The 13,943-nt window shown below is 40.0% G+C and overlaps 1 protein-coding gene across 4 annotated transcripts in view; it reads right to left on the reverse strand.

Moving 5' to 3' along the window:
* INTS6 (integrator complex subunit 6) overlaps positions 1 to 13,940 on the reverse strand; it is an 89,024-nt gene extending 75,084 nt beyond the window's left edge. For 2 of the 4 annotated variants that reach the window (XM_003913900.4, XM_009191951.3), the window contains exons 1-3: positions 13,020 to 13,940; positions 12,579 to 12,656; positions 11,620 to 11,769 (exon numbers count right to left, since the gene is read on the reverse strand). In XM_003913900.4, the coding sequence (XP_003913949.1) occupies positions 11,620 to 11,769; positions 12,579 to 12,656; positions 13,020 to 13,130 (339 nt within the window). In that variant the 5' untranslated portion in view covers positions 13,131 to 13,940. Of the gene's footprint in view, positions 1 to 11,619; positions 11,770 to 12,578; positions 12,657 to 13,019 lie in introns of those variants that run through there. The other 2 variants (XM_017951255.2, XM_017951256.1) reach the window with 2 other exon arrangements.
* Between the last annotated feature and the right edge of the window lie 3 nt (positions 13,941 to 13,943).

Consider the following 13,943-nt stretch of genomic DNA (forward strand, 5'->3'; position numbering starts at 1 on the left):
CTAGACTGACATAAATTTGTCTGTTGGTTACAACTAATCCTCTTAACTGTGAGATTTTTTAAGTTATAGTACTTTTCATGTACAATTATCTCTCTCCATATACCAATAATCATATTTCCAATCATATATGCCCTTTAAAAAAAAATCTTCATACAAAAAAATCCTTCCTAGGCCTATCCTATTATGTCTTTTCCTACATAAATCTACACAACAAATAAAATGAATTATACATTTTACACTTGACATTTCTTCTGGAGAAAAGCACCTCCCCTACACCCCCATCCCAACCATCACCAGTGTGAATTCTAAAATATACAAAGTCCTAGAAATAAACTCTAAATTTTCTTAAAGAAGTTTAAAACCTTTCTTGCTCTGAAAATTACTTTAGCTAGAAAAACTGGATAGCTACTTAAGTCTTCTCATGATGGATGTACAGTAACACACCACATAACATTTTGGTCAATGACAGACCACCACATGCATGAAAGTGGTCCTGTAGGATTATAACACAGCTGAAAAATTCCTATCACTTCCTGACATCTTAATGATCCTGACCCTGTGTGAGCCTAGGATAATGAGTGAGTCTTAGTTTTTAACAAAGGTCGGGCGCGGTGGCTCACGCCTGTAATCCTAGCACTTTGGGAGGCCGAGGCAGGCGGATCACGAGGTCAGGAGATCAAGGCCATCCTGGCTAACATGGTGAAACCCGTCTCTGCTAAAAATACAAAAAAAAAAAAAAACAAAACTAGCCGGGTGTGGTGGCAGGCGCCTGTAGTCCCAGCTACTTAGGAGGCTGAGGCGGGAGAATGGCGTGAACCCAGGAGGCGGAGCTTGCAGTGAGCAGAGATCGCGCCACTGCCCTGCAGCCTGGGTGACAGAGCGAGACTCTGTCTCAAAAAAAAAAAAAAAGTTGTTTTTTTTTTTTTTTAAAAACAAAAATTTAAAAAATAGAAAAACACAGAAGAAGGATATATTTTTTACAGCTGTGTTTGTATCTTAACTCTTACTAAAAAAGGTTAAAAAGTTTTAAAACTTTAAGTTTATAAAGTTACAGTAAGCTAAGGTTAATTTATTATTGCAGAGAGAAAATTTTCCTTAATAAATTTAGTGTAGCCTAAGTGTACAGTAAGTCTACAGCAGTGTACTGTTCCAGGCCTTCACTTCATTCACCACGAACTCACTCACCCACCCAGAGCAACTGCCAGTGTGCAAGCTACGTTCATGGTAAGTGCCCTATCCAGGTATACCATTTTTTAATCTTTCATACCATATTTCTACTGTATTTGTCAATGTTTATATCTGTTCAGAGACATGAATGCTTGCAAGCATTAAAAACTGCCTACAGCAATCAGTACAGTTACATGCTATACGGGTAGATGTAGAGCCTAGGAGCAATGGGTCATACACCATATAGCCTAGGTATATAGTCGTCTATCCCATCTAGGTTTCTGTAGGTATACTCTATGATGTTCCCACAACAGATCTGCCTAATGGTGCAGTTCTCAGAACATATCTCCATTGTTAAGCGATACATGACTATATGATGGGTTATGGAACAACCTTAATTCTGTTTTTGTCAAAAGTTTCAGACTAAAAAGCTTTTATCCTGTTAAGTGTTTACCATAGTATTGGAGATGATGGTCATCATCATAAATGAGCTCCTACCATGTGCCTCGCAGGCACTTTTGCGAGATGATTAACAAATATTACTTCGAATCCTCACAAAATTTAAGGGTTGGTATAATCACAATTCTATGGATGAGAAACTTGATGCTCAGAGAGGTTAAGGGACTTTTCAATACAATACAAGCTAGTGAGTGACAGAACGAGGCACAGTCTGTTCTAATACAGCAGTTCTTTCTATATCACCATGCTCCTTGTTCTGAAAAAAGCAACATTAAAAAAACCTCTAGTACCCCATAATTTTAATTTTTAAAATTCAAATAAGAGAAAATTCATAAAAATGATTAATAGGTTGTATTACAATAATAAATTATGTTGTACATCCCTTAATCTTTATCACAATTCCGCAAGATAGGTCTTTTCATTCTATTTGTCTAGTGGGGAAAGTGAGGCTGAGAGGTTATATGACTTGTCAGGTCACGAATGGAATGGAAATTCGTAAGTGGATCTGGTCTTATTTTTCTGAATCTTAAGACATAATGCTTAGAAATTTTCAAAACTACCTAAAGTTAAATGAAAATATGGTAGTTAATTCATTAAAAAACTCTCCAGGCAAAAAGTTATAAATGTAACCCTAATACTAGTTGGCATACTACATTGGAAAAATCGACTGATGAACAAGGTTAATAGCCCTATATTAACTAGCTACACATCAGAAACTTAAACTAAGCACAAAATCAAAAAGTGCCATTAAATACATATGTATATTATTAGAATCTAGGCCTTAATTACAGTATAAAATCCTGTCAACTATCCCTTACATCCCCAGGTCTCCCCCCACTTTTTTTATTTTTATTATTTTTGAGACAGAGTCTCACTCTGTCACCCAGGCTGGAGTGCAGTGGCACAATCTTGGCTCACAGCAACCTCCACCTCCTAGGTTCAAGCGACTCTCCTGCCTCAGCCACCTGAGTAGCTGGGATTGCAGGAATGCACCACCATGCCTGGCTAATTTTTGTGTTTTGGGTAGAGATGGGCTGGACTTGAACTCTTGGCCTCTAGTGATCCTCCCTCTTCAACCTCCCAAAGTGCTGAGATTACAGGTGTGAGCCACAGGGACAGCCCCTCCTATGTTTCTGACCAGGAATTTTTTTTTTTTTGAGATGGAGTTTCGTTCTTGTCGCCCAGGCTGGAGTGCAATGGTACAATCTCAGCTCACTGCAACCTTCGCCTCCTGGGTTCAAGCGATTCTCCTGCCTCAGCTTCCTGAGGGTGCCTGTAGCTGGGATTACAGGCACCCGCCACCATGCCTGGCTAATTTTTGTATTTTTAGTAGAGACAGTGTTTTACCACGTTGGCCAGGCTGGTCTCGAACATCTGACCTCAGGTGATCCACCTGCCTCAACCTCCCAAAGTGCTGGGATTACTAGGCATGAGCCACCGCATCTGGCCATTGATCATGATCTTCACTCTGCATTGTCTCCTAACCTGCAAATGGTTCTGGGTTCTCAGTAAACTTTTATTCTTCAGATGCCACTAAGAAGTCTTCCCTAGTTTATTCCCTATATCGGGGTCCCCAACCCCCGGACCCTATTAGGAATGGGCAGCACAGCAGGTGAGCAGTGGGCAAGTGAGCATTACCGTTTGGGCTCCGCCTCCTGTTAGATCAGCAGCAGCATTAGATTCTTATAGAAGCACAAACCCTACTGTGAACTGTGCATGCAAGGGGTCTAGGTTATGCGCTCCTATGAGACTCTAATGCCTGATGACCTGAGGTGGAAAAGTTTCATCTGAAACCATCCCAACCACCTCTACCAATCCATCGAAAAACTGTCTTTCACAAAACCAGCCTGGTGCCAAAAAGGCTGGGGACGGCTGCCCTAAATTCATTTACTTTCTGCCAAACAAAGGGAGGAAGGAATCCAACTAAAGTTAATTTTGTAACAAATAGTATTTAGATAGAATGTTACAAGAAAGACTAAATGTAACAGAGACAAAATGAGAAGTGTAACTTTCAAACAAGAACTGAAAGAAATCATACTGCATTATAGAACTATAGACAAAACTGAAGAAAGCAAATCAGATCCACTGGTTATACATTTAAATAAAATGTTATTAAATAATATACAAATCCTTAATAAAATCTGCATAACTGTTCTATCACCAATTACAATTTTTTAAAATATTTCATAAATGTGTAGAAATTAAGTCTCTTAACCTTTCTAGGCCTTTTCTTTACCAACAAAATGAGAAAAATTGAGTAAACTTCTAAAATAATTTCCATTGTAAAGCCCTATGAAAATAATCATAATAAAACTACTGACAGTAATTAAAACTTGTCAGTAGATGCAAATGTTCAATTTTTTTAAGAGTGTATATTTTAAAATTCACTAAGCTTCACACTTCAGATTTGTGTATTTAAATTACATCTCAGTAAAAATGTTAGAGAAAGATCAGAAAATACAAACCAAAACAAAATTCTTTCAAAAATTAGTATTTTGTTTAAAGTCTGGCAACCATGGCAAACTTTTATAGACTAATAGTAAGACTAAACAAATATAAAGTTTATATGAGGGAATTACTTTTTTAAGCTGAGTACAATGGCAAGAGCCTGCAGTCCCAGCTCCTCCAAAGGCTATGGTGGGAAGACTGCTTAAGCCCAGGAGTTCAAGACCAGCCTAGGTAACAGAGAGGGACTTTGTATCTAAGAATTTTTTAAATTAAAAAGCCCCAAAAAACAAGAAAAGTCCACCAAGACTAATTGTAGAGTATAAATCTGAGTCAAGGTTATCATAGCCAAAAATCAAATATTTGAGAAACATTTATATATTTGAGAAACATTTCAAATTATAAAATATTATATAATCTCTTTGGAGAAATTTGACATGAACATGACTAAACAAGACTAAATAATCCTTTTAACTAATTTTGACCACAAATGATCTTAATTCAAAATACATAAGTTCAATTCTGTCAAATATTAGATTTGTTCCTGATCTTTTAATTTCCAGCTGTATATAATTTAATACATAATTATCGACATTCTCCTATATCTAAAGAAAGTAAAACGCTCTTTAAAGGAGAAGTAGAATCTATTATTTGGTTTTTTGTTTGTTTTTTTGTTTTGAGACAGCCTATTGCCCAAGCTGGAGTGCAGTGACACCATCTCAGCTCACTGCAATCTCCACCTCCGGGGTTCAAGTGATTCTCCAACTGGGAAAGTCCTGAGTAGCTAGGACTACGAACACATGCCACCACACCCAGCTAATATTTTTTTTTTTTCCCCAGTAGAGACAGGGTTTCACCACATTGTCTAGGCTGGTCTCAAACTCCTGACCTCAAGTGATCCATCTGCCTTAGCCTCCCAAAGTGCTGGGATTACAGGCGTGAACCATGGCACCCAGCCTATTTTTGACTTTTGCATTTAAGATTTGTTTCAAACAATTTCTAATTAAGAATGCAATAATGGCCGGGCGCACTGGCTCATGCCTGTAAATCCCAGCCCTTTGGGAAGCCGAGGTGGGCGGATCACCTGAGGTCAGGAGTTTGAGACCAGCTTGGCCAACATGGCGAAACCCCGTCTCTGCTAAAAATACATAAAAATTAGCTGGGGGTGGTGGTGGGAGCCTGTGATCCCAGCTACTCATGAGGTTGACGCAGGAGAATTGCTTGAACCTGGGAGGCAGAGGTTGCAGCGAGCCAAGATTACGCCATTGCAGTCCAGCCTGGGCAACAAGAGTGAAACGCCACCTAAAAAAAAAAAAGGTGGCAGTAACGTCCTTAGGATAGTTCATTTTTCTTTTTTTTTTTTTTTTTTTTTTTTGTTCATGACAGGAGAATTTTTTTCTTTTACAAAACAGATTTAGAGTATAAAATTCTGAAGAAATATTGTAGCAAATATTTTGAAAGAAAATAAAATCTGGGTTTGGGGATATTCCTTTCCATTTAAATTATAGCACCATTAAATTAATACTCTATAGGAAATAAATCATATTCATTTTGTACTACTTTGAGCTCAGTTAAATCTTATTAAAACATCCCTTGATTTACCCAACAGATGTGCTCCTAAAAGGTTCCCTGCAAATCAAACTTGTGTAAATCTCATCTAAAACGCACTAGGGGGAGCTCCCTATTTGAAAGAATCCTAAAGCATGTGCTTTTTTCACATAAGTATTCTTGCAAAAGAATAACTTTCTGACTTATCTGCTAAATCATTTAAATTGTTTTCATTTAACACTTCTTTAAAAACACCATCCTATGCTTATTAAATGCCACTGAGACAACTTTGGCCAAGTTATATTACTTTTCTTTCACAGCTGCTTTTCTGGGATATAATACAAAGCTCAAGTCAAAATATACACTTCATGATACTAACAGATTTTTAAAGCAAGTAATAATCAGCTTTAAAGATTTTTATAATTTTAATTTCAAATTTAAAGCTGAAAAAAAAAGAAAATGAGGTAAATATACTAATCTTTTGGGGGAAAAGGATGCTTTTGTCTAGTGAGCACATCCTAATTTTTAAAGTACATTTTAAATATATCATCCCATTTAAATCTCTCATCAATTCTATATTAAAGGTACAATGGCTTCATTATTGCCAACTTGGAATAAGAAGCAGCAGAGGCTCAAAATAGTAATGTGAATGCTCAATGTTACATAATAATTCAATCGCAAGGCCAAGATTGGGATTCCAATTTTCACATTTCCAGCCATTGCTCTTCTTTTACACAATAAAGATGGGGAAAAAACATTTAAGCAAGTTTGACAGGAGAGTGCCCTCTCCACCAACAATAATTATTGAGGTTCAAAAGTTCAGGGATTTGCAGAGACCATTCAACGGGGAAAGGGCAGCCTCTTCAACATATGGTGGAGGGGACCGGATATCTACATGCAAAAGAATGAAGTTGGACCCTTACCTTATACCATATACAAAAATTAATTCAAAATAGATTAAAGACCTAAACAGAAGATCTAAAGCTATAAAATTCTTAAAACACAGGAGAAAAGCTTCAGTGACATTGGATTTAGCAATGATTTTGTGGAAGACACCAAAGGTACAGGCAATAAAAGTAAAAATACATAAATTGGATCATATAAAAATTTAAAACTTTGTGTATTGAAGAAACAACAGAGTGAAAAAGCAAACTACATAATGGGAGAAAATATTTGCAAATCATATATCTGATACGGGATTAATATCCAGAAAATATAAAGAAATCCTAAAACTCAACAACAAAAAACAATTTTAAAATGGGCAAAGGACTTGTCTTCAAAGACGGTGTACAAATGGCCAACAAGCGTATGTTGATGCTTAACATAAATAATTAGGGAAATGTAAATAAAAACCACAGTGAGATACAACCTCACACCCATTAAGATGGCTAATGTCAAAGAAAAATAGAAAATTGTGTTAGTGAAGATATATAGAAAGTGTAACCCTTGTGCACTGTTGGTAGGAATGTAAAATGGTACAACTGCTATAAAAAACGGTATGGTACTTCCTCAAAAAATTTAGAATAGAATTACAATATGATCCAGTAATTTCATTTCAGGGTATATATCCAAAAGAACTAGAAGCAGGATCTCAAAAAAGTTATTTACACACACATGTTCATTGCAGTATTATTCACAACAGCCAAGAAGTGGAAGCAACCCAAGTGACTATCAAGGGATATGTGGACAAGCAAAACGTGGTACATACAATAGAGTATTATTCAGCCTTAAAAAGGATGAAAATCCTGACATGCTAAAACATAAATGAATGTTGAGAACATTATGATAAGTGAAATGAGCCTGTCTAAAAGGCAAATACTGTATGATTTCACTTAACTGTGATATCCAGAGTAGACAAATTCATAAAAACAGAAATTAGAATAGAGGTTTCCAGGGACTGGGAGTTACTCGACACAGAGTTTCAATTTTGCAAGATAAAAAAGTTCTGGATATTGGTTGCACAGCAATATGAATATACTTAACACTACTGAACTCCACACTTAAAAATGGTTAAGATGGTAAATTTTGTCAGGTGTTTCTTACCACAATTTTAAAAAAAAATTTTAATTAAAGGAATTTAAAAATTTACAAAATACCATTCATCATTGTGTTTCCAGTTTATATTCAACACAGCAGTATTTCAGGTATAGTAATTAACTGACTTTCATTTGAAAAGATGTCTATAGCTTAATAAATATCAAACTCTTATTCATATATTTGTTGATAATCTAAGAGAAACCAAACACCTAAATGGAAATGGAGTTCTCACTACTTCACCTGCCAGCCTTCAAAGCCTGTATTTCACACCATCTATTAAATGGGTACTATTTAGGTAAAGAAAAAAAAGTACTATTAGAACTATAACTGTATTATCTCCTAAGTTTACAAAGTAGACCTTTATGCTCAAAAATAAAATTCTTTAAAATTCTTTTCCCCGAGAATCATTAAATTTGACATTGTCTGAAAGTCACCATTTTTCAATGAGGTAAACATTCACCACAGAAACTCCTGAAAAAATTAAGCACATATTTTATCTCCTTTTACGATATCTGTCAAGGATTGTCTTCACCAAGGCCATAGAGTAGGAAAGGTGCCATTCTAACTCCTGAAACAATTTAATTAGTACTAGTATACTTCAGGTAGCGGGGGTGTGGAGTCAGGTCAGTAACAAAAATGGACTTGCAAGTCAGAGTAAGATTTATTGGCTAATCTTAACTAACCTAATTTACTGAAAAAAAGACAATGTTGAAAATACTGGACTGCGCACTGTGGCTCACGCCTGTAATCCTAGCACTCTGGGAGGCCAAGGCAGGCGGATCACCTGAGTTCAGGAGTTCAAGACCAGCCTGACCAGAAACCCAGTCTCCACTAAAAATTCAAAATTAACCAGACATGGTGGCTCAAGCCTGTAATCTCAGCTGCTCAAGGAGGGTGAAGCACGAGAATGGCTTGAACCCGGGAGGAGGAGGCTGCGGTGAGCCGAGATCACGCCATTGTACTCCATTCTCGGCAACAAGAGAGAAACTCTGTCTCAAAAAATATACATATATATATTGATGGAAAACAGGATGACCTGTAACAATATGAAAATTAACTCATCTACGTATAAAACTTTAATCAGATCTCTCACATTTTATACATTTCCTAATTTCAGATATTAAGGCTGGTTCAGACTTTCAGCAGCTCTCAAAGGATCAGCGTTATTTGAAACTCTGTTGAACACATGTGAAAAAATTATGTATCAAATTTATCTGCAATTATACGCAATTTAATAAAGTACTGCTATAAAGGAAAAGATTGACTAAAGGCTACACATTGTTCCATTACTGTAGAAATATCAGTAAATGGTACTGATTATCAAAATTAAATATTTATAAGAACATCTATAGGCATGGAATTTTTTAGTAGGATATCCAAAGTGCTTGAGGAAAACATTCACTAAGAACCATTCTTTTTTCTCAGCTACTTTAACCTTACTAATGCCCTGCAAATTCTGACAGCATCCTAGCTAATAATTCAAAGATGTTTTATCTGTAGGTATGTTAACTAAGTTAACAAATGCAATATAGGTTTAATAGTCTTGTAATTAGTTATGAAAAATCATATATGTGTATATATGTGGCAGAATGGTGGATATCTATATAAATATACAAACATATATATATTAACCCATAGACATTTAAGAAAGTAACTCAATATTAAAGTTTTTAGATATTCTATAAAATATATATGTTCTATCTTCCACCTAATCTTTTCTCATTTCCTTCAACTACTAACATTACATACAAGTAGTACTGTGAACGCCACAGATCCTAGTATAGAGCAGGAAAGGGGAAATACTTATGTAAAAACATTGAAGTTACAAAATAAAAGTATTCCACAGAAAACAGGCAGATACAAAGTACTTTTACAAAGAAGAAAACACATGAACAATATTTAGTATTAAATATTTGAGACATCCAAAATTCCTAATCATTTATCCTTTTTGTGAACAGAAAACGTGAAATGTTTAAATCAGATAAGTTTTATGATGAAAAAAATCTTCTGGAAGAACGTTTTCTTCCAATTAAATACTCTTTACTCAAATTATCATTTTCATTTGAAAACAGTGGCTTATTTTAAGGCTAGTGTCATTTTTAATGTGCCAATTCAAGACATAAGCAATAATATTATGCCTTGCAATCTTTGCTGATTCATCAAAATAAGTGAGAAGCATCAACTCTCCCTGTTGTTGAATAAATCCTAACATGCAAAAACATCCCAATCTCCAGGTTTTTCTCTTGTTCAAAGTGGTAACAGCACAGGACCACCTTTCCCTCAAAGTTTTTATAAGCCTTACAGACAAGAACTAAAGTATTCTCTGGGGGCAGACATCAACTGGGAAAAGGAAAATACAGGTTTAAATTACGAATGTCCTCAGCCTCTCCATGACAAGCAGTTTTTCGAAGGAAGCAATCTAAGAAGTATTTGTGCTAGGTAGTAGGAGGTGAATGTGTCCAAATGCCTTGACCACTTATGAAATGTGATGCAGAAAAAGAGGAAACTAATAGTTCTGCCATAACACTAACAACATGACAACCAAATCAAGGTAACCAAATAATGGCAAGTTTTAAATATCTCTTTGAACTCAAAGAGGTAAGGATGAAAACTTTAAGCAATAAGACTGTGTTGCGCTACATATCACAAAGAAATATAAAAGAGAAAGAAATCTACTACTATTTTACAGAAAGAAACCAAAAAGTTCACTGCAAATATACCTAAATTACTAAAAGTTGCAAAAATAAAAGCAGCAGAGATGGAAAAAACATAAAAGTATTAATGTAGTAAGAAAGTACATATTTACCTAATTAAACGATGGAAGTTCAATTTGGTAAGCTCACTCTGAATTTCAATGTATACTTTAAATGTTCTAGGACTAAATTCAGCTATTTCCAAAGATACTTAAGCACTGAAGTTATCCCTAAGGAGCTTAAAATTTCCTAAAACAGAAACAAGTTCATTTCCTTCAATAGGAAGCAAATAAACGTTGTAGTCACAGAAAGAATTTCCCTGAAATGTATGAAACTCACAAAACTAGGGACTGTGGGACTTGGGAAAAGAACACAACATATATCCAATATATAATTACAGGAATAGTGCTTTTCACTACAACGTAAGAATTGAGCTCCTTGGAAATAATATTCCTTTGTTACATGTAACATTATATGTTGTTCAGTATCTCTTATTTCCAGGGCAAAGATATCATAAAATGTTACAATAGACCACCTTGCATTATTCCTTAGTGAATTGTTGTTGATTTAAAGCTCCTCTCACCCTCAAATAGATGAAAGTAAGTGAAATAAAAGGACCTGTGGGGGTTAAGAAACGGAGGGTTCTTTCATATTTTCCAGCAGTCTTTTTTGCAAAGGGTTTGGAGTTTAAATTAAAACTCTAGGCCTGAAATTTAATTCAGAATTCTTCCTGCAATAGTTAACTGTGTATGCTTCAAAAGGAGAAAACTTAATGTTCTCAGCCAGTGACTGTATTCCAGTGAAAATCTTCTTACCTTTCAGAATAGTTATACAGCATGATCACATTAAACCCTGATGCAACAAACAAATTAATTTCCTCTAACGTCTTTACTAATATAGAAATGAAGACCACTAACTAGTGTCTGTAAGTCACTACAATAGTTGCACACACAACTTGAGTGTGGTGAGATAGGACGCTTTCCCTTTTAGGTCTTTAGTGAACTTTCAAGGGATTAAAATCAATGTATGTCAAATTTTTAGCAAAAGATTCAGATTCTAATCCTGAATACAAATGTATTTTAAAAGGGGAAAAAATGAGGGATGTAAAATATATATAGTAGGGTAAGAGTTTTGCCTTTGAACAATGTGCATATTCTATTTTAATCTGGAATGTTTTATACGTGCATTTCACGTTATGTAGTTTTTGGATTGGACTGTTTTTCCACAAAATGAAAAATCAACTATTTTGCCACCTTATTATTCAACCTACCTGCCCATAGTTGTCTATGCCAGTTACTAATCTATTTAAATTTAATAAATCAAAAGCTGTCCTTAGGGATTGGCCAAGAGTCGTAAGTCCTTCAGCCTGAAGGTTTTTCAGTTCATTCATAAACGTTGCATGGTTTTCTTTCCATCCAGCCTGAAAAGAAAAATGTAAGATTTTTTTTTTTTTTTTTTCATTTTTTAAAGCCATGTACACACAGCCGTTATAATCTGACAGTCACCAAGTAGCAGCTTCACTTTTGGTTGGTTTGGCTTGGTTAACGTGTTAATACTGTACCACTGCTGAGGAAACTCTCCTCCAAAGGTGGCCCAGGAATAAACCTGCTTTCTCTCTAGGTTTTGGTAGTTAACAACCTTAATACTTTATAACTTCACTGACAAATTTACTATCTAATCTAATACCCAAAATGTGGGTATGTGAACGTACTAGTGGAAGCAGACGGGAGCCAGACTTAGGAAGTTAACCTGCAGCTGTCCCACCGGCCCTCTTAGGACGAATTTGACAAGACCAATCCTGGCAGCCCCGTATTTGGCTCCCGTGCCGGCCGGGCCGATTCCCCTTTAATGCAAACCGGGGCTGTGCGCGGCCGGGCCCGGCTGTCACTCCGGCTAACTTGAATAAATATCCCCCACAGTTCATTGCTGCCGCTCACGCCGCGGAGGGGAAATGTCGGCCATGTTGATCGCAGCGCCGCCGCTGCCGCCGCAGCCGCCGGGCCGGGCCGGGCCGGGAGGGGACGGCGGTGGCCCCGCGACTCCGCGCCGCGCTAGGACGCTGCCGAGCGGGGGAGGGGGTGGGAGCCCGCAGGGAAGAGACCTCAGCGGCTGGGAGCGCAGCGGGTGGGGGAGGGGAGCATAATGAAGGGTGAATGGGGGGGCGGGGAGGGCGAGCGAGGAAGGAACAGGGAAGGGAAGAGAGGAAAGGGGGAGGGCGAGGGCTGTTACCTTGATAGCATAGGGCGGCTCTTCGAAAGTGACCAGCATATACCTGTCTCCTCTGCTGGCAGGGTCCCGGGCACGGAGCTGCGGGACGGGAAGAGGAACAGGGCGGGCGAGAGGGAAGCACAGAGGCGAGGTTACGAGGCGGAGAAGGGGCGCCCAGCGGCCCCGCCGCCCCCACAGTACCGCACACGCAGCGGCCACCCCTCCACGCCGCCCCCAACACACAGATCGCTCCCCACACACCGCCCGGGGCCGGAACCCGGGCCCCGGCCGAGCCCGGCTCGCAGCGCCCGCCCGCCCGCCCGCGCGGTGGGGGAGGGGGTCCCCGAGCCCGGCAGCTCCCGCAGTCAGGTCCCCGACACCCCCGCCCTGGCCGCCCTCCCCCACCCTGCCGCCCGCGGGCCGCCGGGCCGGGGTCGCCGCCCGGACTCGGTCAGTCGGTACCTTCATGAAGGTCTCTACCGCGCCTTTGGCCGTGTCCAGGTAGGTGGTGCCCAGATGGCTGCGCTGGTTCATAGAGGCAGACGTGTCTATCAGGAACAGTAAGATGGGCATAGTGCTGGCCGGGGACACCGGGGCCCGAGGTGGTGGAGAAAGAGGAGATGGTAGAGGTGGAGGCGCCGGTGGCGGCGACCGCCGCTACGCGGGGCGGGGGTGCGCGGCCCCCGGGAGGAAAACACCGTCTGGGTCTTTCCTCCGGCTGCGGGGAGTTTCTCCCCCGATAGTTGAGAGGAAACTCCCCAGACCCAGTCCTCCCCGTCGTACCCCCGCCTCCGCCTCCTCCTGCCTGCCTGCCCGCTGGGGCGGGCGCCCAGCCGTCTGTCTGTCGGTCCGTCCCCCCCGCCTCGGGGGTCCCGTCCCCGCTCCCGGCCCCTGTGTGTGTCCCAGCGGGAGACGGGCCTGGCTCCCCACCCCACCCCCAGTACAGGGAGTGGGGACCTGGGAGCTGGCGAAGAGGGGAGTGGGCTGAGGGGAGATTGGCCCTGGGGCTGTTGGGAGAAGTTTCAGGGACTCCCTCCGCACCCCGGCAGTGTCACCACTTTCTCAGCCCCTCTCGCTACTGAAGCGCTTTTCTCTCTCACACTCCGGTTTTAACTCGGGCAGGGGCTGCGGAGGCTCCGCCCCTGACACGTCCCCGAGCCACGTGATACATCGCCTCGCCGTTCTATTGGCTAGTCCCTGCCCTCTCATTAGCATATTTAAACAGCTCAGGGGCGGGGGAAGCTTGCAGGCCGGCTCCGGGGACAGTTATTGAGCACGCGCGGAGGCGGGGCGTCGGGTGCGCGCGAGCGGGCGGGCGGGCCGACCCGGAGGCGGGCTTCGGGAAGGGGCGGGGCCGAACCGCGGAAGATCCGCGAGGTGGGGGCG

The sequence above is a fragment of the Papio anubis genome, chromosome 15 (assembly GCF_008728515.1).
Source record: "Papio anubis isolate 15944 chromosome 15, Panubis1.0, whole genome shotgun sequence".
Classification (NCBI taxonomy): Eukaryota; Metazoa; Chordata; class Mammalia; order Primates; family Cercopithecidae; genus Papio; species Papio anubis.